The sequence below is a fragment of the Trachemys scripta genome, chromosome 2, assembly GCF_013100865.1.
Source record: "Trachemys scripta elegans isolate TJP31775 chromosome 2, CAS_Tse_1.0, whole genome shotgun sequence".
Lineage (NCBI taxonomy): Eukaryota > Metazoa > Chordata > Testudines > Emydidae > Trachemys > Trachemys scripta.
The window spans coordinates 58,369,634-58,391,225 of record NC_048299.1 but is presented as its reverse complement, the minus strand read 5'-3'; the positions used below and the strand labels follow the sequence as shown (position 1 = coordinate 58,391,225).

The window sequence follows — 21,592 nt, the reverse complement described above, 5'->3', positions numbered from 1 at the left end:
GGGGAAGCTTTAGATAAATGATTACACTTTCTGTTACACAAGCGATAAAACTTTAGTACAGTTGTTACTTTTAATTTTCCTATGAAAATATTGTTTTAAAAGGAAATTGAGCCAATTAAAAGTTAGTCTCGTTCAGCTTCCTCATATGGGATAAAATTCAGTAACTACTTTAATTTTTGTTGTACATACTTTTAACATAACTCAAATGTTTTGAAATTTGGTAAAACTGGAGCCACACGTTTCTAGCATACTAGGCTTGCTAAATATCTAACTGTAAAATATTTTATTTGGGCTTAACAAAATAAATTACATATCAAATTATAAGTTTTATATCAAAAAGATGGTCATCTAATTAAATTTTGGGTGTTTTAATTAAATTTGTATATGGTATTCAGAAGGGCCCTATTTATCTAATAGCAAACAATGTTTTATGTTAATATTTAGAATTTAATTTTGAAAACACTAATTCACTTCTTTGCATTACAAAGAAAACAATATAGTTCTGTATAAACTGCTAAGTAACGTTTTTGCCCTGTGTTATAAAAATATTTCCAGTATATATGGCTGATAATATGCAGGGTTCTTCTTCCCCTCTAACAGTGGACAATTAAATATTTGTAAGTTGTTGTTGTTGGATAACTGATGTATGGTTTGACTTAAATTCCCACTTCTGACTTTTCTAAAGAAAAAACTGGGTAGCAAAACAGATTAGCTAACTAGAACATTAAATAAAATGTATACATCCTACATTTAACAGTGTAAAGAGAAAATATATGCAAAGTGCTTTTTAGACCACACATGTAGAAAAGAGCACATGCAGACGGATTGATAAATTCAATACAAATCAAAGTTCTAAAGAATAACACTAGATACTTTGAGAACACTGACTAAACCACTTTGCAGTTTTGACTAATAGATAATTTTTTTTAAATCAAGATGCAGGTGTTCTCTTTTAATCAGACTTTACAAGATATTACAATAAATACAAGCTCATTTAAGAAAAATTTCTTGTCCAGAACAGACTGGTACTGTTGAGTGAAGATTATCTAACCTAAGGAACTATTTGCCCATTTTCTACAAAATAGAAGTTGTGTATAAGGTCTAAAGAGTGGAACACAAGAATACCCTTTGTCTACTACAAGTAAAAGTCATCAATTAAACAATGGATTTAAATGATAGAGATTAGTTTCTTGATAAGCACTTGTAAAATTATACATACTGGCTTATGAAAAATTATGCCTCAAAAGTTAAACTGAATGTTATGATCCATATGTGTTTATTTCACATTAACTACTGTTCTTACTTTAAGGAATGCCACATTGAATTATACCACTCTGTGCTAAATCTTCAATAACTGTCTTTACTGTGCCTTTTGTAAACCATGTGTAACAGTACATACAGCTTGTAGTGTCCAAAGTATAAACAACAAAAGAACTTGTCAACATTCATCAACAACATAGTTTCAAGTTAAATTAAATTACAGGTATTTACTTATGTAGGTTGTAGAAATGAGGTACAAAACTGTAAGCCTTAAGGTATTTCTCTTTATGCGTATTTCCACATAAACTACAGCACATGTGGAAATTCATTCACTGTTAACTAATACACGTACTTAACTATTTTCCATGGAATACCTATTAAAATCTACCACAAAAAAATCAACCATGGAATAAAAGAAACCTTCCACTAAAGTGCATTGAATTATTAAACAAAACCTACTAGATTGCTATATTAAATACAATGCTGGCTTTCATTTCCGTATCCTTTCTTCATCTTCAGGCAACATTTTGTTTGCACTGGAAAGGCTCCACACACCCAAACCCCCTCCCCCCACAAACCCACCATTGTACTCTTTACAAATGTTAAAAATTATGAATGGTTCTTTAAACCAAAGGGGGAGGTGGAAAAATCTTTAAAGTGCTGGGTGTGTTATTACCATCCTAGGGTAACGCTGGTTGGTCATTCTTCACATTTTCTAAGATAAGAGCCACCATTAACTAGATTAAAAGAAAGAAGGAAACATTTTTCTTTTTCTTTTGGTAGGAACTAGAAGAGCACGTTATTCTCTCACTCTGGACTCTCCCACTTCTCAATCATGCCCCAACTGTCCTCCGCCCACCTCCGCCCCTTTGTCCTTTTTTCCATACTGCTCAGTTCTAGAGACACTGCAACCCACGCTAATCGACCCGCCAGAAACATTACCAGATGGGGGGCTCCTTCGAGGCTGGAAAGACCCTAATTTCCCCCTTCCCGCTCCCCTCCCTCATTTAGTCCCTTGTCTTTCTGCAGCGCGCAGCCAATGGCAAACAAGAGCCCGAAAGCCACCAAACATGAAATCGCAGGCAAAGGTGCTGCGCATAGAGAGATCGCTCAGGGCGCTGCTAATAAGAATAAGAATATTACCCCAGCAGCACGCAGCCTGCCTAAGTACCCCTCCCCTCGCTGACCCACCCACACAAAGTGCTCAAGCCATCTTGCCAGAGCAGCGGAGCTTGCACGAACGACCCCTATGAATAATACGGTGGCTTCGCATCACGGGGAGCGAGGAGGAGGGGGAGGCGTGGGCATTATATGGCATGTTTTCCCTCCTTCCTGGAGTCCCCTCGGCGATTGCACCCGCCCCGAGAGACAGCGCGTCCTCGCCTCCCCCCGCTGTTTGTGCACGCTTGCAGGGGAGCGAGCTCGGAGAGGTTGGCCCCAGACAAGCGAGGCCGGGCGTTATTTGTGGCGCTCGGCGAAGGGGTCCGAGCCGCTGTCAACAACAGTGGTGACTAGGGGCAGAGCGGGAACACGCGCTCAGGGCCGGCGCCCATCAAACTCCTGAGCTCCCTCTTTCTCGTCCCCAGCAGCAGCAGCCCTCTCTAAACTTGTCCCTGTGTGTGCAGCCAGGCTCTCTCCTCCTCCCTGCCTGTCCCTCACCCAGTCTCTCCTCCTCCTCCTCCGGTGAGTGTGAGAGCCGAGCTACAGCTACTATCTAATTGAGGCGCTGGGATTCCTCACGTGAGAAGTTGATTTGTAGTTTGAACACGTGGCTCATTCAAAAAGCCGGAATATTCAAGTAATTTTCTTCCACTCCCCTCACCCTCCTCTCTGGGGTTTTTTTTTTTTAATTGAGAGGCGGCGCCAGCATGCACGTAGTGTGACATTTTCATAGTCCGCCTGCTGCTGCCGCTGCCAAACGGGCTTGGGGGCAAGACAAAAAAAGTAGTTTTCCCCTTCCTTTCTCCGCCCGCCATCCTGGTCCCCAAGCTGGGTGTTTCCCCCCCTTTCTCCCCTCCGCGCCCGGATCACACAGCAAACACTCCGGATTCCGATTTGGATACAGTTTTTTTACCCCGACAGACGAAGGGAGGGTGGGAGGGACTCAGGCTGCAGATCTGATTTTTTTTCACCTCGCTCTCGCTTTCTCTCTCTTTCTCTCTCCTCCATCGCATTTTATTTTATCCCCCCTCCCCACCTTATTTTGCAAGCCGAGGCTGTAAGTTGTTGGGCGTGTGTGGATTGTGTTTTTTTTTTTTTAACGAACAAGACCATGAATAAGCTGTACATCGGCAACCTCGGCGAGAGCGTGAGCCCGCTGGACCTGGAAAGTCTCTTTAAGGAGTCCAAGATCCCTTTCAGCGGCCAGTTTCTGGTGAAGACGGGATACGCGTTCGTCGACTGCCCCGATGAGAACTGGGCTATGAAGGCCATCGAAGCACTTTCAGGTGAGTCCCTCCGGGCGCTCTCCACCCCCGGCCCCCTGTACCCTCCACGCCGGCCCCGGGCACCCACCCCCGCACCTCTCGCCATCTGCTTCCTGCCCACCCACAGAGAGGGTCCCCCCTGTCCCCCAGCTTCTCTCCCCCACCCATGTGACCCCCCCTTTACCTCGCCGGTTCAACCCGAGGGGGGGGGCGGAATCTGCCTCTGCCCCTTTCCCTGCCAAGGGGATGGGGGCGAAGCGAGAGCCGGCTCCCCGGGCCGCGCGGGGGCTGTGTGTGCACGGGCTGCAGGCGGCCGGGGCTGGGGGGCTGCGGATCCCGGGCACGCCGGCAGGTAACGTGCTCGCTGCCGTTTGACACCCAGCCGCCTTCTGGCCTCCGCAGCTCCTCGCGCCCGGGGGTTACGCTGCAGCCATGCGGGCTGTGGGAGGGGGCCCGGGGGGCGCTAGGCTGGCTGGCTCTAGCGGCGGGGAAGGCGGCCAAGGAGGTGTTCCTCTCCCACCCACCCCCGCTCACAACAGGCCAGGGCAAGAGGCAGCAGCCTGGGCCCAGAAACATACCACGATGTGGCTCCCCTATACCCCCTCCCGCCCCCGACGGAAAAGCCTGGCTTCTCTACGAGCCTCCCGGGAATTGGGGGTGGGGGAGTATTTGGAGGGGGGAGGCCATGCGATTTAATGTTTGCATGGTGCGAAGGCAAGGCTGGCGATGGGGGGTGGGGGGGGAAAGTGAGCCCTGCTTCCGGCATAACGTGCAAGGACGGCGGGGCGGACGAGCCTTGCTCTGTATATACAGCGCGCACCTATAGGCGTTCTTGGCCCCGCATCTCCTGCCCAGCGTGTATCCCCGGCAGCCAGGCTGCGGGCTTGGCAGAAGCCGCCTTCTGGGTGCACTTGGAAGGAGTTGGCTGGCGAAGCTCCCAGCCCCACGCGGGTTGTTGCATAGAGGCGACGCATGCTGTAGCTTTCCCTGCAGGGAAGGAGAGTAACCCAAACTTGGGAGGGAAAAGCCATCGCCCCCCTCCCCGCGCCGGCCAGAGGGGCTGGCAGGGCTCGGGCCCTAGAGGGCTGCATTCCTTCGGGATTATTTATTTCGCTTTCCCTTTGACTGCCTCTCCCGCACCCATCACCGGTTGCAGGAGCCAGGCCGCCTCTCTGCCTCTACATCCTGTTTTTGTGTAAAATGTAATGTTGCCTGTTTAATACGGTTTGCAGAGGCTTCAGGGGGGAGGTTCCCAGGGCTGCGGGAGTCCTTCTGAAATGCGCTCTCTTCACCCCCATCTCCCTCCAGAAAATGCCATGAAGTTTAAATTGAGGCCTGTCGCCCTGCGGGACGCGTTGGAGGTAGCCGGGGGAGGGAGGGGTGCCCTGCCCAGAATAGGCAAGCAGGGAAGACACAAGCATTTTCACACAACCTTGAAGCATTCCCAATCCCTCCTGTCTCCTCTCTTTGGGTTGAAGGGCCCAGATCAGCTCATCTGATCGAAATGTGTGTATCTATATTACAGAGCCCTTGGAGAAAATGGCTCAAATATAGGAAGAGGTCCACTTTAAAACAGCGTCATTCACTTAACTCTTCGGACAATTATTGTGCTAAAAGGAATTATTAAAATTCACGTCCTTGGCTTGTGATAGCAGCAGCATAGTGGCAAACTGCAACACCAGTTATTAATGAATAAGCTAACATGTTGCACTTTTAATTTCCTGTGCTGTTTTAAAACACCACAAATTAAATTTGGGAAAGTTGGGGAGATGAGAGAGAGAGAGAGGGAGACATTCAAACACACTTAAAAACACTTCTCCCTAATTTTGATTGTATTTGCAGGTAAAGTGGAACTGCATGGTAAACTCATAGAAGTTGAACATTCAGTCCCTAAAAGACAAAGGTAAATAATGTTTTTTCTTGCCCTCGATGACCAGTCTACCACAATAAAAAAAAAAATGCTTAAGATATGTTTGCCTTCTTTGTGGATAAATTAGCTACTTTTATTAAACTAAAACCCCACCATGATATCAGAAATAATTCCAGAATTCTACCCTTATATTTTTAATGTAATGTATTATCAGTCTGCACTGGATTTATAGAAACCAACTCTCTTCATGGAGGAAGCAGGTTGTGATTGAATGACAATTTATTAAAAAATTTAAATTCCCGAGAAGAGTTACATTTTGTGCGTTAGCAGGAAATGAAATGGGATGTTTTGAACTGTGTAACAGGCAAGCATGTGAGCTTTGCTCTGCAACAAAAAGCATCTTGTAAATATACTTGTATACATACAGTTTTTTGATCCTGCCATGCTGGAGGCTGCAGCATTTTATAACTAAGTGGTGTAAGTTTCATCTAGATTTAAGGAGGAATTTTTCTTTACTGTTTTGATCTGGCATGTACAGACATATGAGGAAATGCCGATTTCTCTTTAGTAAAGACATGATTTATGCATACTTCATGTATGTGTGTGTTTCATTTTTGCAAAGTGAGTACTTCAGGGCTCAGTAGCATGTAGTTTTGTGGGCCTGATGTGAAGAAACAATGCTCAGATTTTTGCAGCAAAGCAGACTAGTACTTCTGTACTACCTAGAGCATTGTATTCTGCTTTTTTTCCCACAAATGTTTAAATTATACTGCACTCTAGGTTTTCTAGAGAGTAATAACAAAATAGATCAAACTTTGCACTTACTTGTTCCTGCCCTCCATTATACAAACAGCCATACTTCCCAGATTAAATAACTTTATTTAAAAAGTGCTCCTAACACATCCCTTAGACTTTTACAAAAAGACAGAATTTCTCAAACAGTTGATTAAAAAGGTGTGTATAAATATTAGTTGCTTTATTGTTGGAAATCTGATTGTGGGATTAATCTTTGTTTAGCAGTGGAGGGAAGCTTTGCTTGAGAAAGTATGATTGTGGGATTTTTGTTGGTTTAATGCTAGTAGGAAAGTCTTTGTATTTATAGTGTCTGGTTAGTTTTGTTATTTGGAAACTAATGTAATATGCAGTCTTGTTTATGATGCAAGATGAATGTGTCAACTGCAAATTACAGTAGCATATATTCAACTTTTTGAATGTATTATATTGGTTAAATACATTCTTGTATACTTCAAAGGTTATTAGGGTTAAATAGAAGAAAATGCAATGGCAAATGTAGGAATTGATCAGTCTCAAAAGTACATTCCAGTCTTTGTAATATATGCCAATATAGCAATTAAGTTGTAAACAGAAATTTATTAATTTGAAGGACATACAAAAAGTGCACTGATACATACACCATTCTAAACACACTAATTTTATAATCACAAATGTAGTTTAGAAAAACTTCTGTACCATTTTTGATGTGTTTAAATGCGTATTTCCCTGCTTTTAATAGAGTTCAACTGAAAGTATAAAAACACATTGTTCTTTGTGTTGGGGTTAGGCATGTTTTCATATTTGTGTGTGAATTAGCACTTTCTCTTCTACAACTTCCTTTTTTTTTTGTTTGTAATTCTGTAATTTATTGGAAGAAATGTTATATAAAACTTGAGAGTAAAGTTAAGTTTCCAAAATATATTGTAGGGATACAGGTACATACTCATCTTTGTATTTTTATGAATATTTAGTTACCAAAATATCAATATTTCCCCTTCAAACCATATGTATTAAACATTATTTAAACATGCTGTGTCTGATCAGAATATTTTTGAACTTTTTTATAGAAAATTAAATTGCATTTCTCATAATTGAAAATAAAAATTCTTGCCTGTAGAAATCTACTTTAAAATGAATTCAGTAACATCCATGCAAAAGTAGTTTTCCTGGCTTTCCTTTGAAAACTATGTAGTATTTCCCTGGCACCAGCTCAACAAGTTTGATTTTTTCCCCCCCTCTACCATGGATCTCTCTAAGTATTGCCTAGTTGTTATGTTTCCAGAGTTACTAGATACCTTTAAAAGTTAAGCCTTTAAATGTTGAGCTAAATAAGTAATTTAGGAAAAAAGAGATTATTTACATGTGTTCAAAGTATGGCTGTAAAAGAGATGTATTTTAAAAAAGCCTGTATATCTGTACCTGGTAAGTGTGGCAAATATAGTTGTTAATGAGGTAGTCAGTCACAGTACTGTGGAGAATCCTGTGTGGTGGTGGTCAAAAGACCCACCCAGTTTGTTAGTATGTTGAAAGTCTAGGGTTAGTTTTCCATGGAGCCCAGCTTGTACCAGTGTGTTTTGTTTGTTTGTTTAAATAGATGTTACAGTAAAGAAAATTATATGGAATATAGGTCATGTCCTTCTTTTAGCATGCATAGCCGTACAATTAACAGCATGATCAAATTATTGCTTCATAAGAATAACAGCAAAAGTTGTTTGTAGTGCATTTAAATCGTTCAGTGTATACTGTTGTATTAACCTCTATAACTGTGTAGCTGCTGAGTGGGAAGTTCCTACTCAGTTTTTAAAAATATTTATTTTTGCATTTGCCTGCATTTCTCCACCCCCCCCCCAGAGGCTGGTGAGGTTGTATATGAGGGGTGAAGGTAGGGAGCTGGTAATCCATAACCTTATCATGGAAAGGAAGGTCAAGAGGTGGTGTCAGTTAGGTTTCCCATAATGTTGTGGAGTGTCCAGAAGACTCGACATTGCGAAGTGTGGTTTGTTATTCAAAGTGAAATTCTTAGACCCAGTAGTCACTGTATTCCAAACTTTATTGGACATTCCAGTCTGAAGTGGGCACACCCACATTTGCAAAAATTACCTTTATACCTGCTGTGAAAGGCAGGTTGGGGATATGGTACTGAGGAATGCCTACTGAAGCGTTAAGATAGATGCTGGGTACATTGCAACTGTAGTTGGGGTGGGGAGGGCTGGTAAAGGTTTACTTGCAAGAAGGGTGGAGATTTTTGGGTGGGAGGTGCCTGCTGTTTCATAAGCCAAAAGTTTATTCCTGATTTACTACTGAAATCTCAAGGGAATGTGAAAGGGAAATGTGGAATTTTTGCATTCAGACCTTATGAATCATGGAAGACTATTGCAGTACTTCATAGAACTTTAAGTCACTTCATTCAAAACTTGGAGAAGGCGTTGTAACAATTTTGAGTGCTAGTCATGCTTCTCAAGAGAACACAGAGCATTGTTAGTTCTGATCAACCCTTCACATTAATTTTGTTTTGAGAAACAAAAATGCAGCAAGATTGATATATATGTACACTTGTGGTGGAGCCCTTTAGGGACCCCCTTTCTGTGACTCAAGAGCAGCTGGTATCTAGTGGGGCAATGTACATGCTGCAATCTGATTATTCAGATAGCACTGATGTCACTGGTGTGATGTGCAGTTTAGCTTAGTGGGGGGAAGGGTAGGGAGCGGACACTAGCTACCTGAGCATTGCACATTGAGTCAGTCCTTTAAAATTTCTGAGAACATTCTTAAATCTCTGACAAATGTATAGACCTTCACCTAAAATTAGGATTTTTTATTTTATTTTATTTTTTGCTTTAGGGAAAGCTTGCTGTGACTATCTTTTTAGGAGCTTAAAACGTTAGTTTACACTTAAAACTCAAATATTATGGTACTAGTGAGGCACTTTTCTAGCTGGGAGGATAGATACTGTTCCACCTCTGTCTCTCTTGCTTTGTTTTTAAAAACAAATCCTAATCTGATGCCTTTTAAAATATATATAATTTATTTATTTTGTGGTAGTGGGGGAGGAATGATGAGGTACAGCAGATAGGTCACAGTCAGTGCATTTTAACCAGTAATTTTGGCCACTAGTAACTCTGTTACAGGAAACCTAAATAAGCTTCTAATTATACTTCACCTAAAATCTCAATTAATGTGAAGTTTGGTTTGAGAAGAAATAGACCTTTTTTAAATAAAATTGTTTAGTGAGATGCATATGAGCTTCATACTGTCAGTTGTGGATTAAAATTTGAGTATAATTTTAACATGAACATGGTATATGTGTTGGGAGCGAGGGGATGAATGTCTTATATCTGAAATGCTAAGGGGTCATTGAACTGTATGTGGTGATTATACTCCAAGTGATCAGATTTTTAAGTTAGGGACGCAATACTTGTGGATTTTTGTTTTTGGTATAGTATGTGACTATAAGGCAGGGATAAGAACACCATGCTAATGTCACATGGGGTTAGTACACTGTACATAAATACATAAAATTGCAAAGTACAGAGCACTTTTTTGTTTTATGACATATTAGTGATCTGTTCGTTATGCTCAGTGTCTGTTACATGGAGGGGCTGGAGCACGTGACTGAATATCTCACATGGCTCAAAATGAGCGAGAATCTGTTGCAGGAATTAGGAGTCAAAATTCTGCTTAGCAAGTCTGGTTCTTAGTGCCTCATATCTACATTTGTTTTTGCAGATGTGAATAGTGTTTTTTTTTTTTTTTAAGGGAAGTTAATTATTATTAATGGTGGAAAACATAAATTTGGCCAGTTGTTGTGGCATGCAGTATGTAGTTATAGTGAGTATAGATTATTATTTACCCAGTTTATGGATAATTATATTGTGGGAAATTGCATTTTTGTAGATCCTAGATTAGTATTCTCACAATAAGATAGAGGTGCACATAAGATCACCCGTTTTTTCTCTCTCTTAAAGTGGGGTGAATTATAAAAAGCACATGGCTCTTTATTTAAATTTTAGGGTAAGCTTTAAATGTTTTTTCCCTCTCAGCATTGTAGACCTTCAACTCTGCAGGCATGCTAAACTTGAATCATTTTAAGTAAAGCATAATTAAAGGACTGTAAAACATGGTCAGAGAGTGGTTAATCAGCTTTTATTCTATATAGTAATTAAACTCCCTGAAAACTACAGCAGTGCTCTCTACATGGGGGTACAGCTTGAGGCCTTTCAGAAGCTGAAATTATTACAGAATACAAATGCCTACTTCATAAGTGGTACTTTGCATAGAGAACGTTACTCCTGTGCTCTAGAGTCTTTCCTTGCTTCCAATTAGTTTCTGGGTGGAGTTTAGGGGATTGGCATATAAATCCTTAAATGGTTTGGGACTTGGCTACACAAGAGATTGCAACTAGGAGAGGAATCACAAAAAGAGACGTAATCAGGGGAGCAAATATACCCCCAATTTAGAGGATATAGGGAGCTTGGTGGCAGAGTATTTTCTGTGGTGGATCCTCAACTTTGGAAGTTGCTTCCTTTCTTGGTCCAAAGAGTATCTTTTTTTTTTCCTTTTGGCCTTTTGATAAGGCAGTGTGTGACAGCATAGAGAGTGGATAGATGTGTTATGATTTGCTGTTTGGGCAAGTATGGCGTGTCAGGTGCAGAAGACTATTGGGGTGTGTCTATACCGCAATAAACACTTCTGGCTGGCCTGTGTCAGCTAACTCAGGCTCATGGGGCTGTAAAATTGTGTAGACATTTGGGCTCAGGCTGAAGCCCAAGCTTTGGGACCTGAAAGGGGGTAGGGTCCCGGAGTCTGGGCTCCAGCCTGAAGTCAGATGTTTACACCACGGTGTTACAGCCCTGCAGCCCAAGCCTTTTGAGCCCAAGTCAGCTGATATTGACTAGCTGTGGGTGTTTAGTTGCAGTGTAGACATATCTTTGGTACGTTTTGTGTATTTAACGCTTTGTGTTGTACGAGCCATGTAGGCTGTGTGTTAGCCATTCTAAAAAAATGGTAAAGAAATGAAAATAAATTGAAATTGGTTACAAAATATTAGATGTTATGAAGCAGAAATAAAGAAATTGCTTTTCATTTTTCTCTGAGAATAAGACATAGGAAGATTTGTACACAGTACAAGTATTTACAAAAAGTTGAAATACAGTTCCATAATACTTTCCCAGAAAACCTCAATGTATTCTTTCAATTTTGTGCTTTCTAAATTTCTGTATACATAAAAATCTATTCCTGTATCTGTGAGTCAGTAAATTCTTTGATTGTCAAATCTGCATAAAGCAGTACATAGTAAAAACTGTGAGTTAACTGCTGATGAAAACTGGTATACAAATGTCTCTTTTGTTCCTGCCTCACTTTTGAAGGAATCAATATTTTTTGGAAAACTGGCTTTGTCAAGTGGAATATTTAGGACGTATATTTAAACCTGAGGCTAAAGGGTCTACTTGTGTATTTTGCCAGTTATCAAGCATATATATTTTTCTGGCCTTCTATCCTATGGTTGTTTCTGTGTGTGAGCCTTCCTTTTCCTACCTAAATAGGGCAAAAGGTTTCAAAAAGAGTTGCAGCATATAATAGAATGTCACGTGGTCTTACATTGAAGCTTGTGATGTGCTGGGATGGAGGTGGTAGTAAGTAGTTCCATGCTTACCTGTGTCTGTAATTTCCAATCTACCTGTCCATTTAACCTGCCACTGAGGCAACTTCTATTTCCTTTTCTCAGTTGATCTACTGAAAGGACCATTTTGGCTTTTAAATACTGTCTGTGCAGTAAAACTTCTGTTTTACTTTTGGCAGGTTAAGACAATTTTCACAGCTTTTAAAATCTATTTAATCACAGTCATCTTTTTTCTTTAACCCACTTTATTAGCAAGTTAAGATGCAAACTAGTTTGCATATGTTTATTATTTATCTTAATGTTGAAGTAGCTATGTATATTATGAATCAATTTCTGTAGGCTGCTGGAAATAACCTGCATTATGGGTTTTATACCTATAGTACTTTAGTGTCAAATGAATGATGTTCCCCTACAGAAGAGGATATTCATCATATGTTTACAATAGAAAATCTATAGTATAAACTAAAACACAGCACACTTGTATTCGAATCACTTTGCAAAAGCTAGTTCCCCTTCAAAATGGTTATTATGAGAAAGGTCTGAAATACAGAATGTAAGTTACCTTGTGTTCTGTATAGTTTTCTTTAGGAATCTTCCCTAGCCCCCTTTCTGTTTGCATACCTACTGCTATTAGATGTCGCCTCTTTATTTTAGGTGTAGTGGGGTTGTACTCAACTAAAAAATGGCCTTCTGTAAAGATATATTTATGATTGCTCAAAATAAGATGCTCTTTTCAAAATCAAGAGTATTTGGTTCTAACACTTGGGTGGAGAAGTAGTTGTGTTTTATAATCATAATTTGACAAGACCATAAATTACGAAAATTATACAAAGAATAATTCATTTTTCAATTAGGAAATGAAATATTAAAATGTTCAAACATGAAAGGTGGGAAAGGACTTCAGTTTCTATTTTAATCTTTACATTTTGGTGTGAGAAGTGCTTGTGATCATGGTATTTCAAAACAATCAGACAATAATATGCAGAACAATGTTTCAGATAAAATGCCTTTTAATCAAGATTACATCACAATGAACCACTTGCTATTTAAACAGAAAATGGTTTAGTGTCTAAAGAATTTTATCAAATTGGTTAAATTTCCTTTCTTCAGTATTAGTACAATTGGAGTTGAATATTCACTTTTGAAAGATTAATTTTCGTGCTCAGCTGAACTTTTGGAATGCTATTTTAAGATATGTAAATCTACCTTATGTATCTAATCTTTCCCTCCTGGCAATAGCTGGTTTTATTGTTTTGGTAAATAGATGTTACTCTCATATTGTGTATATGTAGGTAAAACTGAAAAGTGGTATTTGTTCATGGTGAACTCTGAGAGTTCTAAAATATACTAGTGCATGTCAAGTGTGAATGGAAATTCTGGTTATAGCAAACCTGCACTTACGGTGTTCACTGTATGTCTACAAAACTTGGTTTTAGTTGTGTTCAGTTTAAGTGTTCAGAAAGGCATTTATCTGAAATCTTAGCCTAAAAAATTTAGTTTTAAACTAAATCGGAATAAAGCTTTTAATGTTTCACTGTAATCATTCTACATTTATGGTATCAAAAAGGAATTCTAACCTGTTAGATATAAGCAAGGCTAGAGGACTAGTTAAAAGAAAGAGTGACACACAAACACTATATAACAATTCTCTCCTCATGGGATCTGATCTTACAAAACTTTTTTCACCTATGTAGTCTTCAAAAGTCACATGAAGGCTTTTAGATGAGTATGAATTTTCAGAATTGGGTCCTAACTTTGGGACTGTTACTGCACAAGAAATTTAGGAAAAGTAACCTGAGTTTAATTAGGATTTGTCTCCCCTCCACTTTTTTTTTTTTTTTTTTTTTTTTTTAAGTTTAAAGTGACATGGAAGTTTATTTTCAGGATGGGGCTGTTTGCTTACAAACAGACAGGTTGCACCTAGTTAATGAACATTTTCTTTTTCTACTTTTTTAGAATAAGAAATATTCAAAATTAACATTGTTTAGAAAGGAAGAATTTTTATCTGTTCACTGACTTTCTTTAGCTTCTGAATTTAAACCATGCTGATATCAAACACTCTTGTTTTGTAATTGCCCTTCTTTACTCATGTGAGTAGTAAAGAATGTAAGTATAATTCTGGTGGAAACTACTGGAGGAAATTTCCTGTGAAAGTTCATTGACAATCTGAATATATCATGGCGGCTGTTGCAGCACTGAAATGGCAGAAGGAAACTTAAAAAAAATCTCTTGTCTTTTGGAATCATATTACTCACTTTGAAGTTGCCTTCCAAATGTCTAGTTGCTAATATCACATGTACTGTCCACAGGCTGACTTCTTGCTGTATGTGTTCTCTGTTGCTTGTGTGAATTACTGCAGTATAGAACACTTAAGTTTATATCATCTTTCTCTTCCAGTGAGTTGATTCAGATACGTTGACAATGATAATACGCAGACTGTGGATCTTAATAGAAAAATTTAATATTCCTGTGTGTGGAGAGAGCTTTCCAGTGTGTGTTCCTTTTGTTAGTGTAAATTTTGTTAAATTTTCTTAAAGCTAACTAGTGAAAACAATTCAATACTAAAAGTATCTTACAGCAATGCCAGTCAGTCTTACTGCTAGTCGCTAAAAAGCAAGAAAATTTGTTAAACCAGTGTATATGGCATGCTTCACAGAAGTGATTTTTAATGAATGTTAAGATATTTCCCCCAATTGTATAATTCACTAACAAAGAGCTAAAATTTGCCTTAATCAAGCAAAATTCTATTGAAGTCACCAGGAGCTTTCTTGATTAAGAATGTCAGAATTTGGCCCTAAAAGAAGCCATTTTTATTTAGCAGTTGTACATAATTATATTTCATCATATGTGCAGAAGTTCTTAACCCAGAACACTTGTAAGAGAACCAGTAATCTTTCTGCCAGGTTGGACACTTAAGTAAACATGTATAGATTTAGATTTTTATTTCATTTGAATTGTGTGTTACCAGAAACTAAGTGTATAGTTGAGCATACAGTCTGTATATTTGATGATAATTAACATGAGGGGATCTGGAAGTCTAAGTCTGTATAGCAGAAAGCAAAAGTTATAAACACTAAATTTTATTATAACTCAGACAAGACAAATGAGAAGTACAACAAAGTATAAGCAGGTGGCTGCCTTTCTAATAGATATGGTAATTATTTTTCTTAATTTATGTTCTATCTGCCAAACTGATAATTCTCTCAAAACTCCTGATCAGTTTAATCCCACTTCTCAAAGATTCAATAGCAGAGTGATGTAACAAGGTCTCATATTGTGAAGACTCACTCTTACAAAAAACCAGACAAACATTTAATAGTATACTAAGTATTATAACATCCCCCTCCCCCATCTACAATTTTCTAAAGTATGGAAGTATGATATGGTACTTGAGTGTGTGTTATTGGTTCATTTATTCACTAAGTACCCAAATTTGGTGATCCTCAGAGGACTTCCTAGCCATTAATGTAAATTAGTAAGGTTCTGCTCTACTTCAGTAACCTTATTTTAGGTTGATTATTATGTGCACATTGGCATAAGTCTACCTAATTACAAAAAATATGCATTTTTGGTAGGTTTGACCAATACTCATTGTAGTAGAATTTGCACAGATTGTCTAAATATCTATGTTGGGGCATTTGGCCACTGTTTGAACCAAGAAACAGTGTTTATTTTGCTGCTTAAACACTCTGAAAACCTTGCATTTAGTATAGAAATGGAAAGTGCACTCTAGTATAACTTTTAACTTGTGTGCACTCATACTCACGTAGCTACTCTATTGGTCCACTGTAGAGTGCCACTAAAACTGAGTCATTGTCAGCTATATGGGACAGTACTGTTAAGAATGTTTCAAACACAGAACAGTTGAATAAGCAACAGCAAATTGTTTGCCAAAATAATAATGGCAAAGGCTCTAGAACTAAAATTAGTATGTTGACTCCTTTAAGTATGTAGACATTGGCTAGTAAAGATAACTTTACGTGTGTGGGGTTTCTTCCTGGCTTGTTAGTAGAAAGACCCACAAACTAATATCTTTGACTTTCACTTCGACAAATATTTTTAATGTACATTGCCTTTTGTCCCTGCCTCCCCCCACCCCCACGTTTACATCACTGTGCAGATACAGTCCAATTATTGCAAGTCTATACTGGTGCGTGCATGGGATTAAATCCAGTGATTTAGAATCCGGGACGCTACTTTTGAATTCATGATCAGTAGTAGAGGTCCATCTTACTACTTAGAGCTACAGACAGCTTTCTGGTCTATACCAGTGGAATGTTTTGAACCACAGGTTTTCAAAATTTTGACTCTCTTTAACTGTTGCAGGTTGCTTGAAATTATGTGCAAGGTCATGTGTCAGCAAGGAGTTCTGTTGAATAACCCTGACTTGCATCATTATAATCATTTTGGGCGGAACCTTAGGAAAGTTGGGCATGTAAGATACTGTCAAAAATGTAGTGACACTTCAGCATAGAAAGTTCCTACAATCCTGAAAATGTAGTGGGGAAGGAATGGCTTAGAATGGGGTCTAGTTTTCTGAATACCAATATGGGTGCTCTGTCACAGGCAATATTTCGACTTAAACTAGATAAAGCTCTTGTGAATATTCACTTAAGGAAAATCTTGCCTGGTTCTAAGGGGCTGATTAGAAGATCTGACCCTATTTCTTCCATCTTTAACATACAGTTCTATGAACTTTACTTTTGCTCTATAGATAACATGCATATGTTTGAGAACTGTGTACTCTATTAAACCACTTATTTTGGAGTTTCTCTGTCTTGAGGTTCATAACTATAGTTCTACTTATTGCTGCTAATTTGATTTATATTGTCTTGTTGAGTACTTGGAGGAGTAGGCATTCACTGTTCTGAAATAAACTAAATCTTTGCAGTCTTTTTGTTATGCAAACTAATGTAGAAGTTGGACAGTAACTCTAGTAAATAGTGATAATCTTATGCTTGGGTTTTGAACATTTGTTAGATTCCAAGATAGCTTTCCTCATGATGATCTCGGGTAATCCTGTATTTTAGTGCTCTATTGCCATTTCATAGTTTAATGGGGCTTGATTTTGGGTCCTAACCTGTTCATTTTAGGATGAATAGCTGATTTTTTTCAAGATTTTAAATGTTTTCTGTTTACATTATTGATCAAGTCCAAGTTTCTGTCTCAAGGGAGATGGGTGGGGTTATACCTAGTGGTACAGAAAGTTTATCACATTGCTATGGCAAATAACACATCTTCGTTCATAATGGAACTACTAAAATTATAATGTGATAAAACTGTAGTGTAATTGTTGAAGAGAAATGATATCTTCTCTGTGTGGTAATATCGTTCCATAGCTATAAACAGACTCATTTTTCAGTTTTTTTTTTTTTTTTTTTTTAAATTGGTTAGTTTTCTTAAATGTGAGCAAATAGTCGTTGCAATCAGTACATTGATCTTACTTAGGTCTTTAAGTATCCAGCAAATAAAATGAGGTGCATTTAGTAGACCTACAAGTCAATAAATACAAACAACCTTAAACTCTTAACTATATTACTAAGTTAACAGGTACCAGGATAATATATTTGGCTGTGCTATACTCTGGTGAGTCTCAAATAAGGTAAAATAAATAAAACCAATTTAATTTTACAATGTTCACTGTAATTGAAAATATGTAGCAAGTCAAAAATGTAATTGATGAAGCTAAGATCAATTTCAGTGTTCCTTTTATGATTATCTTTGGGGACACACAGATATAAAGATATCATGACTTTGAATAGCGTAGTAGACAAAATAGTAGAAACATACTGTAACTTTTGACGTAGTTCTCTGATTATACAGTAGCTCACGTTCTAGGTTTACACTGTACTGTAACATGGAAACCACTTACATTTTTACCAATGCAGTATGTGGCTTAAAAAAAAGGTCAATATTTGTTATTATAATGTCTTTTTGTCTTCAAAATATATTTATTTTCAGGAAAATAGGAAAGGAAATAAGTTGTTTGAAAGTTGGTGGTGAGAGCTAAATTATCATTTAATCTATGTGTCTGATAAACTCCATAGTAATTTTTCCTACTGTTGTGAAGCCAATGGATGAAAATCTTTATTTTGTTAAATAGAATTCACAACTATTGTGTAAAAGGGAAACTTACATATTTTGTATACATGTAACCTTACTTTAATATAAACTGCTTCTGAGGGATAGCTTAAAATATAATGTAAAACTAAGTATGACTGAAGTATTGCAGAGTAATATTTTTGTGAGCAGCTGAATTTGTCAATGGAATTGAATAAAATCTGTTAGTGACACTTTTTGTAAGGCCTGATGCAAATGTTCAATTAATATCTTTAAAATTTCTGTGAGTTACAGTATTGTTTAAATCAGTGGGCTAAACAAAGCTTATGCAAATACAGCATAAAAGTAAAACACTAAATTATGATAACTTTTATTGAATGCCTTATCTGAAAAATACTATGACTAAAAATAGTTTTATATGAATACTGAAATAAGCTACCTTAAAGAAATACACTGGGGCGGGGGGGACATGATCTAGACACAAATTGTATTATTTAACTATTACAGTATAGTTAGAGCAGTCAGACACACCCCTTTCACCCCAGTGTAGGCACAAAGTGTAACTGTGTTTAGACTGGTTAAACCTTATTCCCATACAGGAAGGGTGAATAGTCTATACTGGTATAATTGCATCCACACTGGGAATTGTACTGGTATAGCTATTTTGGGGAAGTGTGTGGTGGTGGGGGCTTCTTCTTAGAATATGTGCAACATGCCTCAGGTGTCACATGACCAGGATTCATCACCAAATTTGGTCAGCTGGTTGGAGCATTAGCTTTCCCGGCCTGGGCCGGATACTGACCAGGAGTGTGACGTGAACGCTGATTCATGCCCCCAGGGGCTCCTAATCCAAATAAAAGGAGTGGGCTGTAGCCCACGAAAGCTTATGCTCTAATACATTTTAGTCTCTAAGGTGCCACAAGTACTCCTGTTCTTTTTGCGGATACAGACTAACACACAGCTGCTACTCTGAAACTAATCCAAATAGTTAGATTGATACAAAATCTTGTCTGAGGGCCAGGCCTTATTGCATAGAGATTTTATACACATTCCAGATACCTAGACCTATTAAATTGTTAGATATTGGTCATCTTGCTGAACATGAGGGTGCATTTTCTATTATTGAGGTAATAGGGAATTTATTTACAATCTGAAAGCTCTTGTTCTTTTGTCCCTTTTTGTAGGGAAAGGAGAGGCAATTTTTTCAAATGGTAGACTTAAAATAATAGAGAGATTACAGATGTGGAATAAATTCCAGGAGACTGTTGCTAATCTGTTTTTCCCATAATTCACACAGTCCACTTGAGGTTTCTAACTATAGAGAAAACTTAAGGTTAAAAATCATAATGTGATTCTGAAAACTTCTAAGCTATGTTGTTTTTGACAAGTAATTCTTAACTATTTACTATATAAAATTTAGTCTAGAGAATTATTACTTTTGTTGGTTTGTTCTACTCTGCTTTTGAGAGTATTCTGCATTTGGGGTTAGGGAAGAGACATGCAGTGATTTAAAAAAATAGATTTCAGTTTGGTGGTACAATTGAGTTGGGCTCCTAAAAGGGAGCAATAAGCTGATACTGTTTTCTCTTACAGCTATTTAGATTTTAGTATTTCGGTAATAATTTGCTACAGAACAATTACTAAAGCATTATCATCAACTAATACTAACTAAACTTGCCAAAATATATGAACCATTTATGATGCATTGGCTTGTTTTAATTTTGTTTTGCTTACTGAATTTTGTGAAGTAGCAAATAATTTACAATAGTTCGTGGTGTGAATTCATATGGTTCTACTAGTTTGAGTGAGTGCAAATAAATCTCTGGTCAAACTTGTTTAAAAAAATTAAAAACCTGTTAATGGAAATCTGCCTGGTAAATTTACCAGGCAATCTCTGCTGTTGCGGGATAGATGAAGTATAAATTCTGTTAAACTTATTCCTGTTCAGAGTTCTAGAAGCTCCACCAGTAACCATCCTCATTCCTTACTTATTCTTTCTTCTTGGAAGGTTGGAGAGTATAGGGTGGAAAGGAAGGAGGATATTTAACCGGCTTATTATTTGGTAATAATTAATCCCTTTTTTTAGAAAGGAAATATTAAATTGTGACCTCTGTCCATACAGAGCTTTATAAAACTTTAAGCTTATCTTGTTTAACCATTAAATCATTGACCTAATACACTTGCATCTGAAGAAGTGAGGTTCTGACCCACGAAAGCTTATGCTCCCAGTACTTCTGTTAGTCTCAAAGGTGCCACAGGGCCCTCTGTTGCTTTTTACAGATTCAGACTAACACGGCTACCCCTCTGATACTTGACCTAATACAGTATTTTTTAAAGGCACAGCTAGCAGAACTTAGTAAAAAGTTACTCTTGCAGTTAATTTTTATATAAAACCTCCCTATTTAAGAAACGCAAACAATGTGTGTTTGTATATCCATACAACTATACTTCCACAATGTGTCCCTATTGGCTAAAACTTCCAGTTACCAGAGGTGGTTAAAAGCTAGATAGAACTTAAAACATAGTCACTAATCATATGACAATACCTTAAACACTGTGTTTGAAGAACTGAGTGCTCTTATAAATTCTGCTTTTAGTTTTTCTTTGTGGCTAATACTTCTGTGTTTAAAAAAACAATACTTCTGAGCATTAAAAGTATTAAGATTTTTGCCATCTAGTCAAAGAAAATAATCTGAATCTGGAGCTGCCTAATCAAATTACAACTTTTCACCTTTATCAGAGGTAAACCTAACGTTAATTACAAATCTTCCAAAATGTCATTGTAAACTCTCTAGTCTCACAAACGTGAATTTCAACTGAAAATTACACTTTTCTGAATGTTCGCCCACTCTTGTTACACCACCTAAGATTTGTTTTAAGTTTAGTCTGTGCATTTTCCAGCACTTAGTTTCATTCCCTGTGTAGTCATGTAAAGTCTGGTGATCTTCCATTATGGAGCTCGTTCCAGGATCAGGGGCTTCATTTCCCATCTTTGTCAGGGTCTCTCATATAGCAACACGAGAGAGAAAACAATTTTTTTTCTGTAAAAGGAAAACAGGTTTGTGTATAACAGTGATACTCAGACCTCAGTGGTTCATTAGCCAAATTAGTGATCAGCATTACCCAAAAGAGCCACAGTAGTGTGAATTCATTGTTTCATTTACTATAGTACTATATATTCATATTTAAACAGTATGACATGAAATACTTAGTGCGTATGTCTATAATGTATATAAATAATTATCGCATCAAAATGACCAAGTATTATTTTATCAACTACAATTGGTTATTAACATAGTAAAAGCATACTGATTGGTTAATAATTTAAATCAGTGTTTTAATATCACGTGCTGCAAAGAGCCACAGAAGCGCATTGAAAAGCCGCTTGTGGCTCCCGAGCTTCAGTCTGAGTATCACTGGTGTATTAAAACAAACAACTCTCCAAACACTCAAAGAATCAAATTTGTAATAGCAAAGGAGAGAGACTAGGGTAACCTTAATTGCTAACTTGATGCTGTTGAGCCTGAAGAGCAGAATGTACTGTGACCAAGTATCACAATATCTATTTTTCTCAAAGCTCTG

The 21,592-nt window shown here is 38.0% G+C and overlaps 1 protein-coding gene across 2 annotated transcripts in view; it reads left to right on the top strand.

Annotated features, from left to right (window-relative positions):
* The first annotated feature begins 2,966 nt into the window (after window positions 1–2,966).
* Window positions 2,967–21,592, top strand: part of IGF2BP3 (insulin like growth factor 2 mRNA binding protein 3) — a 169,622-nt gene continuing 150,996 nt past the window's right edge. Inside the window, exons 1-3 of one of the 2 annotated variants that reach the window (XM_034760624.1) lie at window positions 2,967–3,058; window positions 3,530–3,707; window positions 5,529–5,589. In XM_034760624.1, coding sequence (XP_034616515.1) covers window positions 3,533–3,707; window positions 5,529–5,589 — 236 coding nt within the window. In that variant the 5' untranslated portion in view covers window positions 2,967–3,058; window positions 3,530–3,532. Of the gene's footprint in view, window positions 3,059–3,377; window positions 3,708–5,528; window positions 5,590–21,592 lie in introns of those variants that run through there. The other variant, XM_034760623.1, reaches the window with a different exon arrangement.